This window comes from Trachurus japonicus, chromosome 9 (genome assembly GCF_045865225.1).
Source record: "Trachurus japonicus isolate A0001 chromosome 9, Traja_1.0".
NCBI classification, from domain to species: Eukaryota; Metazoa; Chordata; class Actinopteri; order Carangiformes; family Carangidae; genus Trachurus; species Trachurus japonicus.
Genome location: NC_140915.1, coordinates 10885592 through 10905949, shown reverse-complemented (window position 1 = coordinate 10905949; position 20358 = coordinate 10885592). Strand labels below are relative to the sequence as shown.

At 39.5% G+C, this 20358-nt stretch overlaps 1 protein-coding gene across 1 annotated transcript in view; it reads right to left on the bottom strand.

Annotated features, from left to right (window-relative positions):
• Nucleotides 1-10382: 10382 nt before the first annotated feature.
• Nucleotides 10383-20358, bottom strand: part of smarca2 (SWI/SNF related BAF chromatin remodeling complex subunit ATPase 2) — a 74763-nt gene continuing 64787 nt past the window's right edge. The window contains exons 32-34 of the mRNA XM_085785907.1: nucleotides 18291-18423; nucleotides 16598-16731; nucleotides 10383-10775 (exon numbers count right to left, since the gene is read on the bottom strand). Of these exons, the coding sequence (XP_085642033.1) occupies nucleotides 10740-10775; nucleotides 16598-16731; nucleotides 18291-18423 (303 nt within the window). The 3' untranslated portion in view covers nucleotides 10383-10739. The remainder of the gene's footprint in view (nucleotides 10776-16597; nucleotides 16732-18290; nucleotides 18424-20358) is intronic.

Here is a 20358-nt window from a genome sequence, read left to right as displayed (position 1 = left end):
TCCGACGCTGTTTAATGACGGTAAAAATGAAACACAAGGTAAATATCCTGCATAGTTTCTCTTTTCTGTGCTGCGCTGATCAGAGCGGCGTCCCTAGCAACGGTGTGTTATACGTGACGAAGGTCCGTTATACAGAAATAACAGACCGCAGAACGCAGCACTGGACCAATCAGAGCAGCATTTAATAGAGCCGTGTAATAATTATATATATATGGGTGCTGGAAGTTGGGCAGCAGGTTAATGTCAGCGGACCACACCATGTTCATAGGGATCCAGCCCTTTGATTGTCTTTATTTTGTCCTCGTATCGTTTATTTGCGGCTGGATTTAGTTTTAGGCGGTATGGTTCTTTGTTGTTTTCCTTTGCCCGCTGCATTGTGCCAGTTAATTCTGTTTTTTATTGTACTTTTGTTATTATTTACATTGTCCATGTCTAGCGCGCTATGTAGATCGGGGGAAATTGGCCAAAGATACCCACAATCCTTTGCGTTTCTGATGACGTTGCCGCCCAGTTGGTCACGTGTCTTGGCAATCTCTATAGTGGCTTTAAGGTGACATACAGTATGAAACCAAATCTCATCAAGTAGGTCAGTACCAAACTCTTGTTTCCCCTTATTTTCTTTATAATGAAGCTGTCATGTCACCTGATGTGTGCACTGCTCTTGACATCTGATTGAAGTGAAATATACAATGCAAGAGCTTATAGGAGCAGGGAGGTTAATAAGGGCCTATAGCTTCTTTTTGTCTTGGGGCCTCCCATGTGTTAATCTGGCCGAGGACCCTGTGGTTTGTTGTGAGAAGCTCCAGCTGTGAGTGTACTGTATATAACTCTGTGAGGGATGGATGGAGGCAAACCGCTGCTGTCAGGGTTTCCTTTATAAATCAAAAGCTTCAGACTGAGCTGGAACACAAAATGAGAAAACGAATGGACGTCATGCTGTGCGATGACAAAGCTGAGGTGTAGCTACACTACTGTAGGAACCTACTGTGCTTTCATATTCACATTACATTGATGTTCACAGGGAACCACAGTTTATGTAATAGCTAGCCTACTGTACACCTGACACCCACAACACACACCTGTGTTTGTTGTGGCATAGATATTTGAAGCTGCTGACAACAAAATATTTAGATCCGTGTCTTTTCGTCTTAAATTAATCATTTACTGATTCAACAACTCAGAACATACAGTAGTTAAATGTAGTGGAGCCAAATGTATGCTCCTTATTATCCAAGGTTGAATTAAACAGCTAGCTAGCTTGTCTACATGGAGCAAGTAGCACAGTTAGGTCTCAAAACGTGCCTCATTGTTTGTTTTTCTTGGTTTTATAAACAATAAAATAAGAATAATCAGTTTTTCATACTTGTTGTCACCACAGACCTTTAAAACATCTTCGAAAATTTCGAAACATATCAGTTAAAGCCATTAAATAAAGCTCAAACAATCATACCTTTGTCATGCAACGTCTCTCGTTAGAAAAAAAAAATCCGGTCATTTGAACCGTTCGTAAATTTAAAAAACAAGTGACCAATCACGATGCGCAAACAGCCGCTGTCGTTTGACTGACAGTATCTTTATCCAATTGAATGAATGGGGGCGGAGGGGGCGGGTCTTAGAAATATAATTAATAAATCTGATTGGACGGTCGTTCAACAGTGATGTTTCCATGGAGATTGTCAGCGGTGCTGGTGACGGTTGAAATGCAAGCTTCATTTTCAAACGAACAAAACAAAAAATACCGTTTTGTACGAGATGTTTTCAGAGGAAGAAACCGAAAAATTACTAACATTACTTCCTTCCCCCTTCCTTCATGTAAAAGTAGTCAATTTTAATGTTTTAATGCCCCCGCTTTTTATTCAATGAATTTGATAAGGGTGAACATATGATGGAAATCATTATATTGAATCAGAGGGTCAATTTCTGTGCCAAATTAATTCGTTTGAAATAAAATGATAATTTTCCAGTTTCTAAAATGCCCAAAATAAATGTATTCCTTCCTTTCATTTTTATTTGATTTGTAAGTTTTATTTTATTAAATGGGCATAGCAAACAAGTAACGTTACTGTCACTTTGTATCCTTATGATGTTAAAAATATATATAAAAATGCTGCTGACCTTACCTTGCCTTGCCTTCAATAAAGTAGATGCAAGAGAATATTTTTGACAATCTGTTATGTTATTTATGGAGAAATAACCTTGTTTCCAGTTTGTAAAATGAAAGGTTTTGCTTTGAATAGACTATTGACATTTGGACTCTTGATCGGGCGAAACAAATAACCTCTGATGGAAGGTTTAATCAATGCCGTGACATTTTAAGGACAATATGTGTGATATAAGGTTTTTGCACCTTTGATGTGCTCTTTGATAAACCAGGTACACATGATGTGTCCTGTTTGCACCTGAAGCCCTCATTGTCCTGGTGGCTGTGATGTGACAGCTTATGAGCCTTTTCCTCGATCATGCGTTAAACTGATAGTGAATCCCGGAATCTGTAGGGAGACAAAGCCTTTTCCCGCTCTTCCTTTTAAGTTGTGCAAGAGTTAGCATCGATAGGGCCCATTTCCCGCCTTTCGAATTGCGGACGGGGTTACAGCACCAGACAAACCGGGCCCTCTAATAATAGGGAGCACCTGGCGCTTTTCAGATCACCATTCATGAGTCATTAGGAGGGAAAATTCCCTGAATCCGTTTGGGGTTGGAAGGACCTGCATGCGCTGCTTGGAGAATGTGATGATGGTGTGAGCCGTGGACAAAAGCTACAGAGGAATAGCAGAGAGCGAACTGGCACCTGACTTTTTCCAGCTGACATCTCTGGCTCTCAGACAAGGATTAACATCCAATTTGCCCCTCTCTTCCTGGGCTCAAGTCTATCCCAACAGCTCGGCACTTCAAAGGGGCAGATAAAAAGGGGGCGATGGATGGTCATTCTTCAGGGGGAATTGGCTTAGTGAAGCTCTGTTTAAAATGGCAGGGAATACAAAAAGGAGAGCTGTTTTGATGTGCTGCGGAGTGTGAGGGCCCGGACAGCTGTACAGTATACGACGGCACCTTCCTCTGTCCTTGTGTGACTGAGCTGCACAATGCTGCCGTGATGCCATTATAGCAAGACAGTGTGCAGCCTTCAGCGCAGCAGACAGAGCACAGCAGTGGTTTGGACAGGCGTGTGCAAATGTTGGAGAGGGGGAAACCTCCTGGAAAGTCAATAAGAACACATGATGAGGTGGAAATGAAGGTTTAAATTAATTCTTTTTTTAAAAAAAGAAAATCTGTCTCTCTGTTGTTTGTCAAAACTTTGGTGGAAGACTTTTGGTCAGAGCTGTAAAGACCCCCCCCCCAAAAAGAAGAAAATTAAAAATTTGAATTACGGTATTTTTTTATTTCCCTTCCAATTGTGTTGTTTAGATGAGTGCATGGAAACGCTGGCACACTGGCACCACCTATAGGCCGCTTGGTGGAAACACATTGACTCCTGTGATGGTAAAGGTCTGTAGAGATGAGGAGGAACTTGGCATTTATTTATTTATTTATTATTTAATATATAGCAGCATGAAATCCCAAGATGCTGACACCTAAGAAGCCAAAGGCAGGAAATATGATGGGATACCTGGGGCAGGGCTGCACTCAGACCTTGGGCAGCTCTGGGTTTCATGACCACAGTGTGTGATGATTAGTGATGGTGTTGGTGACGGAGCGTGTTAAACCCTCCCAGAGGCTGCACAACTCGCAGACTTGACATGAAACAGTGCAGAAAAAAATCCACTTATGTTGTTGGAATATAACGACAGAGGCAGAATAGGGACCATTAGGAACCACCAGCGATTGAAATAAGAGTCTTTTTTAACCAAGAAATTGGATCCTGTTGAGCCTGATTCATATATAGTACAATATATTTACTGGTTTGTCACAGATCGGGTAATGATCCATAAGAAATTTTGACCAATTTTGATGGATAACTGCTTTGTTTTTTTGTTTTTTTAGCAGATTTTGAATCCATCAGAAAAATGAATGGTGTCGTCTTTGGGCAAAACCAACTCTTCCACTGCAGCAGTGGTTCAAGGCCTCGACATCGTTTCCACAGAGATGTTCATGTTCATAATCATCTGGTAAAATGAGCTCTGTACTGGGGCTTTCAATCATTTCCCATGGTCATTTTCATTCATCAGCAAAGGGCTTTTGCAGTTGTCACTTGCTGACTGTCATGTTGGCTTCTATCTAAGATCTATCGCCAAACTCAAATCATTTCTGTCCATCACAGACCTAGAAACTCTGCCTTCATTTCCTCCTGTTTAGACTCTCTTTACACTGGAATCAGTCAAGCATCCCAGTTCAAATCTGGTCCAGAATGCAGATGCAAAATTATTTCAATCAGGATAGACCATTTACGACGAGAGAGCCAGGTTTGAAGATGAAGATGAAATTACATTTATTGTGAACAAAATAAACTTTGGCGCTTAGACCACGGGGTGTAGACCAGCCGAGTAAACTGATCTGGGGATGAGAAGCTTGCATCTGAAGAAGTTATATCCCCCCCGGGCCTAGACACTGGTGGTGGTAGGGAAGCTTGAAGTCGCCTGATGAGGGAACTTCTCGGTTGAAGATCCAGATTAAGACCGTCTGTATCTTGATGGAGGTGGTGCAGGGGTGGAGGTGGGCTGAGAGTTTGCTGAAATGACGGCTGGATGACAGGAGAGAGAGAGAGAACTTTTAAATTTGACGCTAATGACTGATTGGTGGAAGAGAAAGAGGATGGCAGACTGTGATTGGTTGAATTATAAGAATAAGGGTGGAGCGAGAGGATAACGGGAAAACAGGGAAAGGGCTTTGAGGCGTGCTTAAAGAGATAGTCTTCCTGTCTGAAGTTTCGCTAAGCTTCATTACTGGTACCAGGAGAAGTGACCGTATTTCCGCTGCATTGGCCTCACTCACCCTCCATTAATATCTCCAAAACACGGCTAATAACCTGTCTCTTTTTCAGAGTATTTGATTCGGCGTAGTACTAATACTCCATCATTCTCTGATTTTATTTGATTGCCCCCACTGTTTCTAAATGTTATTTCTCTCTGTCTGTTTTCTTGTCATTGTTGATCTTGTTTTGCACATAACTGTAAAGCACTTTGGTCAACATTTGTTGTTTCTAAATGTGCTCTAAAAATAAAGCTGACTTGACTTGACTTGAAAGTGTGTCCCCATGGAAACGTCTTTTTGTTTAGTTGTTGGACTGAATTTGCAACAGGTTTGTTTGTTTGTTTGCTGGCATGTTCTGAAGATTAGAGCTGCACAGTTAATCACAATATAATCATCAGAAACACAATGCGGCCAAAGTGCGACATCCAAATCACAGAAGCTGCGATTTGTTGAGCATTTTCAGCACCATAAGTGTTTTGTTGCTACAGAAATGCCCAGCCCAACAGAACATACCCATGTAAAGAGTTTGTTTGGTACAAGGCAAAACTAAATTCACATCATCAATTTTATATTTTATAGCTCAGGGGTCTTCAACGTTTTTCAGGCCAAGGCCGAAGCAGAGACCCACTATTTTAAATACTTATAAAATTGTGTATTATATTAAACTGGGCCTAGTACCATGTAAAAATGCACCCTGGATTCAACACTGAGCTATTCATATAATACAGAGTTTTATATATTCATGGCCGTGCCGCTGCCATTTATAAACAGACCTTCTTAACTGATACCAATGCCAATATTAACAATGTCTTTTAATGCAATCTGCAAGCTATTCAAATTAATGTTTTTATTTTAAGCTTAAAGGGATAGTTCAACATTTTGGCAAATTGGCCCATTGCCATAATCCCTACAGTTATAGCAGTAGGTTCGTTACCTTTAATTGCATTACCAGAGTTTTGGAGTTGTTGGATTGTGTATTTGATGAGTTTGATGAGGGAAACCAAGAAATCCCATGAGCCTCCGTAGCGTAGCTCTGAGCAGCTCGTGTCTCTGCCCCGCCGTTCTAAAAACAGCTTGCACCGACAATTAAAGGTAACAAACCTACTGCTATGACTATAGGGATTATGGCAATGGGCCAATTTGCCAAAATGTTGAACTATCCCATTAAATGTGGAAACTGCGGACCACCTGTTGAAGACCTCTGTTATTGTTAATTATAACGAAAAGCAAAAATCACAAATATCTGCCCATCTATTCTCAATGTGACATTGACGTTTTGTGAATTTGCAGCGTGTTGAGTTCAGGGTCCCTGTTTTACATCAGTGAGTGAACAGAATCAGCTCAAGGAGAACATTAATATCCTCTTTTTTAATATTAAAAAATCTGTCATGTAGTACTAGTAGTAGAAGAAATAGCAGTAGTAGTAATAGTAGTACTGGTAGTTCCTGGAGGATGTTTCTGTGCACTGGTCACAGCTCACATCAAACACACTCTTAACTTCAGCGCCTCAAGCAGAGCAACAACATGCAGAGTCCCAGATGAAATAAATGCGTTTCCAGAAGGCCTCTTCTCTCTCTCTCTCTCTGCTGGGTTTCATTTACCAGACTCTTCTTCTCCCAGGAAGGACAGAGTGTGAAAAAACACACACACACACACACACACACACTGACTCTCCACATGTCAGGAGGGACAGGAAACAAGTCAAAACAAATGTTGTGTAGCTGTGAGGCTCGTTACACACCTAATAAACAACCAATAGAGATGTTTGATCCTGAAGATATGTCACTCCAAAAAAAAAAACCTCACTTCTACGACACCTTGTTGTCATGGGAACACATGTTTCAGGTATAGGCTACAGAAGTCTGTAGATTTTCTGTGTCGCTGTGTCTCTCACATCACGTCGTCAGGAGACATCCCAGTATGTAAACTGAGAGAGAGACGGATTGACGGATCGAGCCGCCCGAGGCTGTTCAGGCTTTTCTTGTGTAGTTTCACTCTTCGCTGCCATCAAACCTGCAGCAAACACAATAGCACAGTTACTGCTGCAGTGAGTGGGTGGGTGGGATTATTGCTTAAACTGGGACTTTAATTCCAACATTTGTGACTGTAAACTATTTCCCATTAAACTTAGATACTCTGAACAGCACAGGTTTGTTTTAAATGGTTTGTTAGAAAGTATTTAATTACCTCAGAGTGTTTGATCAGGTCATGTTGAAGCCTTGTGTAAAGACAATAACACAGGGCAGGTTAAATGTATTTGAGATCAGTAACAAACTGGATTTATATAGCAGAAATAGTCAGAGCTTTTACTAACAAAAAAAAAACACTAAAAGGATCTGTGAGGTAAAGGGTCTGCACTACAAATTTTAAGTATAAGGAAAGTGTAATCAGGAACATTTATGAATGAAAAACTTCATTATGCACAAAATGGATCCTGGGATTGTTATAGTAATATACGTATATATCATGTTCAGATTATTACTCACATCACTTCTCATAACAATGTGTTATAACCAGTACATTATTGAAGCTGAGGTGTGAATTTTATCAATTTATTGTAAGAAAGCCAGGGCTCAATGTGGCACCTTCACAATTTGTGCTAAGTAATTGACTAAGAGTGTCAGCCCTACTTAAATCTGTGTAAGTTTAATTACGAACACATATTTTACTACTAAACTTGACTGATTTTTATTTAAAAAAAAAAAAAAAAGAAATTACGAAATTTGTAAAATTATTCTGGTAGAGAAGAAAAAGCCCCATAAAAAGAAAATCTTGAATAAAGTACATGTACCCCTAAGATATATTCCACTACTGCAGTTTTGTCACCAAACACACTACTTTTTTCAACTAAAACAATAAATAAATCCTCTGCTTTTAATTGAACTAATAATTAGCTCCATAACCAGGTCGCATCACAAAACTTATACAAAATCTAATTCTTATTTTGGCGAAAACTGATGTATAAAATAAATAAACATTGGAGACATTGTTTTGTGCTGAAAATCTGTGAGATTTTATTTGCCCTGGGCCATGAGATACAACCACAAAGACACTGTGCAAAGAAAGCAAAGATTAAGTCACACTTATGGAGAGTTGGCGAGCACATAATGACACAAACAAAAATGGTATATCTGCATGTACACAGTATATTGCCAAAAGAGTTTCATGCTACAAACAACAAACATACAAACCAATAAAATGACGAGCGACACAAACACATCGATCAAAAAAAAGAAAAAAAAAAAAGTATAAATCAATACATTGTTTAAAATATACTGTTAAAATCAATGTCATTCAAATCAGATTTTTAAATCCATAATACTGTTTTCTTTGAAATATTTGTCAACCGTTTTCTGAAAACTGCAAAAAATCCAGCGGAGACTTGGTTCTCTACAATCTGTTTGCTGCAGCCGGACCAACGCGTGTTCAGACGCTTTAAAGAGCTACATTTACTGCTACAATACGATAGACGCTGGTTTCACTCAGCGAGACGAGGTGTTTCCCTTGAATCTGTTGCTCTGAAGGCCACTTTCTCAAAATTTAAAACAAAAAACCCAAACGCACCTTTTACTGTACGCGTGAGGACATTATTACGAGTTCAAAAAGCTCCCGCCGAGTCGCCACAACTTGAAAGAACAAGAGGAAAACGATACATGAAACACACGTCGTGGATCTATCTACATGATGCGCCACTTCTAAAATGTAAGGTTACATTGTTCTTAATAAAAAGGCAAATTAAAAAAAAGCATTCAGCGTTTTTATGGCCATTTGAATTCAACGTTTTTTGAAAACTGTCGGCTCATTGGCTCAAAGATACATTAATGTCAGATACACTATAATCCTGTCGTCTCACATTTGACCGTTTGCTAAGCCGTTAGCTGGCGATGCTACATCTGACAAGCTTTTGAATTTCAGAGCAATTCTTTTTTTTTTTTCTCAAACAGGACTAAAATAATCAGTCGATCATCAGAAAAAACTATTCATCTTTTCACTTTCTCACAGTTTTTTTTTGTAAATCTACAGTGACCAATACATTTTTGACTGTTGGTCGGACGAAAACTCTTGAAACCTTGACAGGCAACTTTCACTTTTTCACAAGGAATTGATTAAAGGGACAACGAGGAGTTTGTATTTGGTTATATAAAAGAAGCCTCACATTAATGTGGATGAATCTACGCTATCCACACTTGTTAATGGCTCCATTTTCGATAAATATAGAGTTTTGTCTCTATCGTTATTTTGTTATTATAATTAATGGTGGAAATGCTGGGCGACGGTCCAAGAATTTCACCGCGCGCGGAGGCTCATGGTAAATGTAGTATGAAAACACTTTGCTTTCCAAAACTCCTTGTTGTCCCTTTAGCAAATAATTGATTGTTAAACGCTGTTAATCGCCATTTTCGGGTCCTTTCTTTCAACAAGAACGTGCCACCACACTGTTTGCTGGTCACCATCAAATGGCAACTGTCATCTAACAAATCTAAGCAAGTAGTACCTAGTCTAACGTTACCTCCTTCACTCTAAAAAAAACATAAAAGTCAGCATCCATGTTGTTGAGTGTAACCTTTTTGTTTCTTTGTTTGTTTTTTTTTGCTTAGCTGCCATTCGTCCATGTATTTTACAGTACGTTTCCAAACATCTACAGTAAAACCACTAACCAGAGTGTGTTTGGCAAACATTATTGTTGCTGGTGTGTAACCTTCAGTCCAGGATCGGCCTCCACAATACAATCACAACTGGATAATATTATTGTTATATTTATTGACAATTTCTCATATTTACTGTATCAACAGTTTGTCAACCCCTTACACTGCTGTTTTTATTTCTGTGTGGTGTTTTCAGCTAAATGTTATTTTGTTTTCATTTAATGGAAATACATCGAAATGACAAAGGAAATCTCTGACCTTTTAAAACAAAACCCTCAAACTTCAGTGGGCAGTTAATGCAACATTTACATTCTGCCGATTAAACATCGAAAACACTTAAATCCTCTGGTTTGAATATTGGACACTATATTGTCTATGTTTGCTTTGAAAAAACAGTTTTTCTGCTGATCGACTTATTGTCTGAGCTGGTAAACTAATTGATATGTTAAACTCTGCGGTTTTACGTAACAGCAGATTAACACAGTGACTGCTTTGCTCTGTGTTTTTTGGTTTTGTTAAGGCTAAGCTAAGCTACGATTATTAGACAATCTCTTATTGGCTTTAGCGAACGATCAATTTCTCTACATTTCTCCACATTTGGCACTGCACGAGGTGAAACAATAAAACTAAACGTTAAAAACTTGATTGCCGTTTATTTATTCACCAGTGGCTCTCCAAGTTTACTTGGACGTCGGCGGCTACATATATAGCATATTTATATATATGTTTTTATTACATGTTTTTTTAAATTTGGATATTAAGATTTAATCTTCCAAAAGTGCAAGCAAGCAAGTACAAATTAAGCATAAGCGCTTGTGGCATGTCCAAATCTTTTTTTTTGTTTGTTTTTGTTTTTTTCTTTACTTTTTTCATACAGAATTTAAAATTTAGTTAAAGCACAGAGTTAAAAAATATACTACAAAATTGTTTTAAAAACAGGAATATACGCAGATTGGTATTGCTGTAGCTTATTGATTGTTAGTAATACATTTCCAAGCCAAGGGGGAAGAAGAGGGGGCGTCGACACACAGTACAGGGACAGAGAGACGAAAACCGAGATGAAAGAAGAAGCTAAATTTAAAAAGAAAGAAAATCTGAATATGCACATGAACGACAGTAATGGGAGATATTGTCCTTTTGTTTTGTTAAGTGCCATAAACAATATCCTCACTTCCTGGCATCCACTTCTCACTCGTCGTCGCTCTTGCTCTTGTCGGACAGATCCTGTGGAGAAAGAGATACAGAGCATGAGGACAGATGGAGGTTTACAGGCAGCTGGGTGTGATGTAGTGTAGGTCATCGCCAGCTGGATAAAATACATCGCTGTGAGGAGAGACTAAGGTTTAAAGGTGAAGCCCTGCTCTTTACTTTTACGTCTCTACATCCTCCTGCTCAGAGGGACTTAAAAAAAAACATCTTTGAGGAATTCAAGAGGCAAAAAGTTCAGCTGGTAATCAGCAGCGATAAAGAGAAAGAGACAAACGAGAGGAGACAAAGGTTTCTGATGGACGGCTTAAGGAATCAGCCGCTGCATTAATATTCAGAGTTAACCTGGCTTTGGGCCGACCCGTGGACCGGAGCTGTTTACATTAACCTCCAACAACCCGGCGGGTCGGAGTCACTGGAGGCTCGAATAAAAACAGCACGACTGAGAATAGATCAGGACATGTGATGAAGGGGGAAACTTTGTGATGCCTGCGTTTGATCCAAAACCTGCAGTTCCTCTAACGACCACTAGAGTCCGTCTGAATCGGTGTCCACAGACCAGTGGTTCCCAACATTTTTTGGGGCTCATGACCTCATTTGACATCACAAATCTGGCGATCACATGACTGCACATGAATCAAGATGCACCAGCTCAGATATTTTTATATGCTGCATTTTATTTGGATTGGATTTGGATTTATATTCAAGAAAGTGAAAGTATAGAATACAGTTGTTTAAAGGGACAACGAGGAGTTTCTCCATCGGCAGAACGAAAAATTCCGCGACAATAAAAAAGTCTCATATTAATGTGGATGAATCTACGTTACCCACACTTGTTAATTGGCCCATTTTCGATAAATATATCGTTCTGTCTCTATTGTTATTTTGTTATTATTAGTGGTGGGGGAAACGCTGGTTGGCTCGACCAGCGTTTCTTTACTTTCGGTTTTGCGGCGAGTCATGAGAATAACGCCGCCAAATCGCCGTTTAAGGTCGGAACAACGACGGTATTTGATCGTCTTCGAACCTCTGACTTTAATTCTTGATGAATGAAAACATGAGTCTGTCTTGCGTCGGTCAAAGAAATCCATGGTGCGCGCGGAGGCTCATAAATGTAGTGTGAAAACGCTTCGCTTTTCCAAAACTCCTCGTTGTCCCTTTAAGATTGTGTGTGGTGTTTTTAATCATAATTTTTAAAAGAATAATAAGTAGTTAAAAAAAAATCAGTATTTTTATTATTATTTTTATTAATTAGACATTTCATGCAACCCCATTTGAATTCCAGGCGACCCCATGTGGGGTCCCGACCCCATGGTTGAAAAACACTGCCATAGACTCTCATGAACAGTGTCATCGCACATCGGACAGTTTGCTGATATCGTACAGGCCTTGTATGAACTACAACTTCCATCTTAACATCATTGTCCTCAGCCACTCCCTCTGTTTCCTGATTGGCTGGTAGATTCTCTGCAGGAGGAAAGCTGTGACAGCATTTCAATCCCAGACAGAGAACTGAAGGGAAATGAAAATTAAGTGGAAGAAATGTTAAGTGGGCGAAGCCAAGCTACAGCTGATTTCCCTCTTCAATACCCGCGAATACATCATTTTAGGTTCAAAAGAAAAGAAAAGAAGCTGTTTCAAGTGAAAAGAATAGGATCCATAAAAGGAAAAGCTGGTGTTTTACTTTCTTCTGTCTTTGAACATCATCGCTCCAAACCACCAAGGTGAACTTTCACACCATGGATTGTAATAAATGAAGTGATGGAGTGACTGTAAACACTGTGGGGAATATGAATGATGCACCAGCTCAGTGCTGCAGAGCAAACACGTCTCTAATTCAACATATAATAAAGTTATTGTGAAGAATTTTGAACTGTGAGGTAATTTAATTTCCTGACCAATCCTGCTTTGTTACGTAGAAAACGTCACAATGGCCACACTTTCCCCCAAACTCAGGCGATGTTGGAGGCCAGATAAATAATTCATAAGAGAGAAAAAAACTTCCTCAAGTCTGTGTGGATGAGTCGATCAAGAAAACAACCTGAGCTGGCAGCGGGGACGAAGCTCACAGCGACGGATCGTCAAGGCGACCAGCTGCTGCTGGAACAAGGGCCGACACTTGTTGCTGCAGGTTTTATCAGCCCGTCTCGTCTCTGGTTGGTAAACTTGGTGTAAACAGTGACATTTATCAAGGAAATGAGTCAGAGATGCTTCCAATTGTATTTTTGTATTTTTTCTCTCCCCAGATATGACCTGTGTCTAACACATGGTTCTATATTTATCACAGCGTCTTTGTGTTTTCATTCCGGCTTCACCGCTCGACCTTTTCACGTCGGCTTTAAAGAAACTACGGCACTTATAAAGAACCCTTTTAAAACTAGCCAATCAATGTAAGGATTTCTGCTCTGGGATGGGGAGACACACACAGACACACACACACGAGGTAAATGCCACCAGAGAGAAGTCAGGGTTATTATTACTGCAGGAGGGAGAGTGTGTGGCGACAGCGATGAACTCTGGAGTATATTTAATAACTCTATAAACAGCACGAGCATCAACTGCAGCAGATTTACGGCGTGGAGGTCGCCACAGGGGCCTCATCACCACCATCATCATCATCACCGCCACCGTGTGTGTGTGTGTGTGTGGTAAACGTTACGTAACGACAGAAACATCTGAAGATGGAGCCGAGTTTCAGATTTATCTCCGTCACGCCGAACATCTGACACCGCACGACCGTACAAGATGCAACATGTTTCTGATGCACAGGAGAACTTTGTAAACAGATTATAAGAACCTATGGATTTTTTGGGGGGAAATAACATATTTTAAAGGAAGATTAAAAATGTTTTTCTATAAAATCTTAATCCAAAAAAAAAAGGCAGCTTCTCCTCTGGTCCCAGACTTCTCACCAACGACCTGACATTTTAAAGTGTTTGATATTTGTGCTTCATCTATATTTACCACAGCCTGAGCTGTTTCATGGGTACTGCACCAACCAATAACAGGCTGCATCTTCTGCCAGTATTTTGGATCAAAAAGAAATTCAATGCATTTGCAGATGTATGTGAACATGGTGCATTATAAATGTATGGACAACGCATGTATTAACTGATACAGTAGATATAAAAGAAAGAAAAGAAAATGGTACAACGAGTTTTGTTTCCTGTTCTGAAATTAAAGGTTGGAATGATAAGTGAGCGTGTAGCAGTTCGGGAAATGACGGCCATCACAACATCATCAACTTTTAGCAGATTCACTTATTTAAATATCTTAAACAGTCGCCCTATGGGATGAGGGGATATTACAGTATGTATGGTAACTCCTTGATCAGCGGCTGAAATCCAGCAAACACTTCCACAATGAGAGACTCAGAAGGAGCTGCTTCCTCAGGCCATCAGACTCTCCAGTGTGATTGTTAATGTTATCTATTCTATTTTTTATGATAATTTATTTTACTCTCATCTTTCCTATTTGCACAGTCTACGGGGCCTACAAGCTGTATTATAACTGTGTAAGTGATGAATAAAGTTCTCGACTTGTGAGTGACCAAAAATTTGAAAAAAAAAAAATACTATATACTGTCTCTTTTTCTCAGAATTAGACTTAATTTGTTAAAGCACGTCAAACAGATCCGCTTTTCTTCCTCCACATTCACAAACTGCTCAGTTTCAACATCCAGGTGTTTTTGTTTTTAGCTGCTTTAGAAAAATCCACATCTCCTCTGAGGTTTAAAAAAAAAAACAGCTCGTCACCGACTCTGTGAGGAAGAACAATACTCATCATCTCCCACCATGAGACAGAGTGACGTCTCACACTTCTCACTAACGAGCGAACACTGAGCTGACCGTGGTGTGAACAGACCGAGTCACATTATTGGAATAAACAACCTAGAAGTTTAAAACTGACGTCTCATAAGGGAGTTTATACGGTTTATAAACTTTGGACCCTTTCTTTTCTTTCTATCTTCAAAGCAAAAAAAAAGTTCAAAATTCAAACATTTCCTCGTCAAAACTTCTGAAATATGATGATTTGTTGTTTTTCTTTCTAACATCTGAATATTTCTGGTTTTGGACACAAAACAAACAGTTTGAATTGATTATCTTGAACTCACAGTGAATCTTCGACTCTTTGCTGGCGTTTTATGGACAAAACAATCATCTAATGAAAAGAGCAAACTGTGGAGTTTAACCCGTCATGAAAACGTTTCATTAGTTCGAGTTCTAATCTCTGTCGTAAACATTTTGTGCACATAAAACATTAATTTTCCAAATATTTAACACCCTGAACTGTTGACATCTGTTTGCTTATTTGTCTTCTTCCTCTTCTCTGCTTTTACAAACTTTGAAATTTGAATTTTGGGTGAACTATCCCTTTAAGTTTAGTTCACAACGACCTGGATGCTGAGACAATGTCAAGAAGACTCACACCTGGATTATTAAAATGTCACCTTCACTTCCCAGACTCTGTGTGTGTGTGAGCTCCCTGCAGTAATTACAAAGTGTGAGGTTTGTCACCGCGGCTTCAAATCCGATCAGCAGCTCCACAACGTGACAGGTGGCATCGCTCATATTGAATCTGCAGCTCAATAAAAAAACGCCCACTGAGCTTCAGGTGCAACAGAGATGTGGTCAGATCAAATGACCTGTACGACCTGTCACCGTGGAGATGGGAACATCTATGGTACGGGTTTATCCACTGTGACAGAAAATATTAACCATTAGTGTGACCTTTTGACCCCTTTGAGACCCAAAATCTAATCGGCTCATCCATGGTTTCCAGCAAATTTGAAGGAATTCCCTTTAAAGAGGAACTAGGCAGGATTTATAGCTTGACTATGCTACATTTTTACCTTCATTAAACAGCTTCGGAGTCATTTTGATGGTTTAATAAAAGGCTTAACTTGTTATGAGGGAGAATGGAGGCTCTCTACCTTCCCCCTGTGTGTCACTTATTGCTTCTCTTGGCTGAAAACCAACCTTGCAAGATCAGAGCCTCCGACCCGGTGTCCCAGCTCACGTCTCTGCGGCACCGCCACACAAAAACGCCTTGTAACCCGTAATTTCTTATTCATGACAGATTAAACTACACGAATATACACGTCGTAACATCATATATGATATGTAACGTTATCCACCGCTACATGGATTGATTTCTCGCCGGCTTTGCTGTAAACTAATGCACATGGCCGAGAGGAAGCTTAGCAAAACAGAGAAGAGACCTGACTTCGACAGTTCCTCTTTAAAGGTAAAAAAAAAACGTACTTACTTTTAACTTTTGACTCCATATTCATATTCAAAAATGATATATAAATTAAAGCACTCAACTAATACTTGTGTACTTTTCTGCCCCTTCAAAGGATCAATTGGAAAAAGGGCATTTCTGTTTAAAGACTAAAGAATAATTGACCTCCAAATACATGATCCTTAACATAATTTTTAGTTTAAATTTAGTTTGTCTTCTTATTTTGAGTTCAACTGCACATGTTTCAGATGGTATTGCACCGATATATTATATATAACTCACTGTATTTTTATATTCTTTCCTAAATTATTTATTCTATCTCATGGTTTTGCTGGGCAAGTATCTGCTCATTTGTCTGTGGCCTATTTTTGGCCACCTACAGTAGCGGTTGTGTATATTCATGTATTTTGTCTCTCTGATGTTTGCGTCTTCATGTGTGTTGTCTTAGTTGTAGTATCTCTGTGTGTTTTTTTGTTTGTATTGTTAGGACCCCTTTAAAAATAAGATGGTTAATCCTTATAAAATAAACTTTGATCAAGTTCCTGATATCTTGGGTCAAAATCCTGTTTTGTGACGTTGACCTTTGACTGACTTACGTTATCGTCCTGGTCGTCGTCGCTGTCGTCGTCGCTGACGACCGGCTTGGCCTTCCCTCGGCTCTGCCTCTTCTTGCCTTTGTCGTGGCTCCGCCCCTCTTTACTCAGCTTGATCTTCACCCGCACAGACTTGGCTGCAAGAAAAACAGTTCACCCTAAGTCTTAATCATTGTTTTCGTATCCAGAATCGCTCATTTTCCACTCACATCTGGACTCAGACATACGATAAGATAAAATACAGTGGCTTCAGGAAGTAGTCAGACCCCTCCATCTTCATTTTAAAGTGATAAAACCGTCCATTAGTCTTCGCTCAATAACCCATGAGGTTTAAGGTAATCTGTGTTTTTTTAAGACATGTTTGAAAAATGTATCCAAGATCTAAAATCAATTACGAAACTTTTCAGACGCCTAATTCAAAAGTTTGTCGAAGCCCCTTTGGCGGCGTCTAAAAGCTGGATTTGTGGAGTCGATCCCAGCGCTCCTGGCTCTTCCTCCGCGGCTGCGTCGGTCTGGAGGAGACGCTGTCGTCTTCAGCTCCAGCAGCTTTGACTTGACTGAGCTCGGAGGCTTGTTGTAAATCCACCGTCGTCGTCGTCTCACTCTCAGGTCGAATTGAGTTTTCAACCTTGAGTTTCCCTTCTCACCAGTGTCCCCTTGACACCTGTTGTCACTGGCGACCACAGAGCGAAGATGATTGATGGGTAAAAATGACAGTTTTATCCAGTTAAGATTAAATCCACAGCACAATCCTCTGTGTCCTGACTGAAGCCACTGTGTGACACTGAGCTCTGGGAACTGGATTAATCAGTTGCTTGTGAAAATAACCAGTAGGAGAGTAATCAATACTAAAAACAATCAGTTTCACTTCTAGGATCAGTAGTTGAAAAGTTGAGGCCCACCATTCATTATATTATATTATATTTCAAAATGTGCATGTGAGTAAACACTACAGAGTAAGTAAGTAAATTTCTTTATTGTCCCAAAATGGGCAAATGTTAAGAGAGGGATTTCAGGAATAAAATAAACTGTCTCTACTAATTAGTTAAATCCACTATAATGAGTTATGGTCTGGAGCTGCTGTGGGAGGAAATGCCAAATATTTCTTCCCCAGTGCAGATACTATCTAAGGGTCAGGAACAAATAAGAGTCGGCAAAGATGAGCAATTCAGAAATATCTTTAAAAAAAATAGTTTTAAAGGGATAGTTAAACTTTTTGGCAAATTGGCCCATTGCCATAATCGCTATAGACATAGCAGTAGGTTTGTTACCTTTAATTGTCGGTGCAAGCTATTTTTAGAACGGCAGAGCAGAGCCGTGAGCTGCTCAGAGCTACACTACGGAGGCTCATGGGATTTCTTGGTTTCCCTCATCAAACTCATCAAATACACAACCCAACAACTCCACAACGCTCTGGTGGACAAGTTGTGACCTGCACATTCACCACGCTATGAGATAATAACAGAACGTTATGAGAGAGAGTTGTTTTAGGGGTAAATTCATGCAAAACCGCTGATGCGCGTTCCCGTCGGGAGCAGTTTTTCATCAAGCAGTCTCTGCATTTACCTCTAAAACAACTCTGGTAATGTCCTGTTATTATCTCATAGCGTAAAACCAAAAGCTATTTTCCTGAGCAGCACTCAGCTGGTTCACACCGTACTATTTAAATGAGATGTTGGAGTGTGTGTCCTCTTACCCTCGGCCTCTGACTCGTCGTCATCATCCTCATCCTCGTCCTCGTCGCTGTCGTCGTCGCTCACCTCGTCCTTGGCGATCTTCTGCCTGGCGCTCTTGAACACAGACTGAAGGACGATGGAGTCCTCGTAGATCTGAACGGAGAAATACAAAATAAATAAACAAGAGCAGATGCTGTGAAAAGAAGTGGAGGAATCAACGAGAGAGAAAATCTGAAGTGTGAATGGATGGAGATGGATTCAAGATGGTGGATAAAGGACAAATACAAGTCAGTGAGCCTCAATAACCTCAATAACCTTCACCTGTTTGGTTCCTCGACTGCTATGGATTATAATTTTCAGTTTTAATCAACCAATTGGTTGTTGATTCTATCAAATACCAGAAAATGGTGAGAAATGATACGAATATTGATCCGTGTGGATTCAATTTACTCTGACATGAGACTTAGAGAAGCAGCAGATTTCCACATTAGAGAAGCAGACGGTGTGTGCTGTGAGTTCTTCACATCATGTCTGTCTTCGCTGCAGCTCTGAGCGGCCGCCAATCATCACATTCTGCTTTTTATATGTTACGGCTGATGCTCAACAGTCACGCCACTCAGGGAACAAAGGTTATGCAAATACACTCGACTGAAGTGTTGCCTGAGGAGCTCAGCGGGAGCACGGACCGCCAACACACACACACATCTGAAAAAGGCTGTGATGGTGCATTAGGGGCATTTTAGGTTTAAAAAATCTGAATTTTCAAGTTTAAAATCACAAATGTGTGAGATAAAACTTTAAAAAATGTGTCTGTTTTTTTCTTTTCTAGTTTGTTTTCTAAATCAATGAAGGAAACACGTCTCTACACTTCCCAAGGTTGGAAGAGCAAAGGCATCATATGAGTTTGAGAGTGAAAAACAAGCCACATCTGTAACAGGGTATATACAGGAATCTTGAAGTTAATTTTAATACCTTTTTAAGACTTTTTCAAGACCGTATCAATATTTTTCAATACCTCACGGCCACTTCAAGCTGTAACCATTTACATCAGTGACACTTAAAACTTAACAGTTTTAGTTTGTGATAAAGCCTATAGACCACTATGATACAACATAATTCAAAATAGGCTAGGATAATAAATCAAAGGGAAAGTTTATCAAAAAACAAAACAAAAAAACATTGCTCCACTCAAAAACAAAAACAACAATCTTCTTTTCTTTTTTATGTACCAGTTCATCTTTGTTCTTTAATAAAATGAATAAATTCACACACTTTTACAATGTTTTTTAGGACTCAAACTCTTGGACAGCTAATTCAGAAAAAAAAACCTTGAAAATGTAAGACTTTATAAAGTCGTGAAAAGACTTTTTAATACTTTTTAAGGGTCTTAATTTTCCCAAAATTGATTTATCACCTTTTAATACTTTTCAAGACCCCGCGGATACCCTGTTTAAAAACCTTGCAAAGTGTAGTTTTGTTTTCTACCTTCACAGAAAATAAACGCAACTTGCCCTCAGAAAAACTCAAAAGTTTTCCACCTTTGTAATTTTTTTTCTTGCAAATTTGTTACTTTGTGTGAAGTTTTTCTCATGAATTTTAAACTTTCAGCTCTTTTTTTTTTACTACTACAACATGCCATCGTATGAGGTCTTTGTTGCAGCTTCCACCCACTGAGAGAGTCTTTGAACCTCTGACTGCTGCTTTAGAAAACAATATAAAAATCTGCTCTTTCCTCCACTTCACCCTGACATAGATATTTAAAAACCCTTTAGACTCTAAAGGATGTATTTTTGTTTGATGTGTCAATATTCTTTTTCAAACCACAGCGAAAATGCGACCTAATTTTCAGCTTTCACCTGGCGTATAAAAATGCATCAACCAATCATGTAGCTTGAAAAGGAGGTACGTCACAACACCATGACAACAATGTGAACAACCCGTGTCTCTCACCACCTTGTCTCGTTTGACAAAAAGACACAAACTTTACAAAGACAATGAAATGAAGGACGACTTCTGGTGAAGCTCGGCTGTCAGGACAGTGATCAGACAGTGATTAGATATTGATCAGATATTGATCAGACAGTGAGC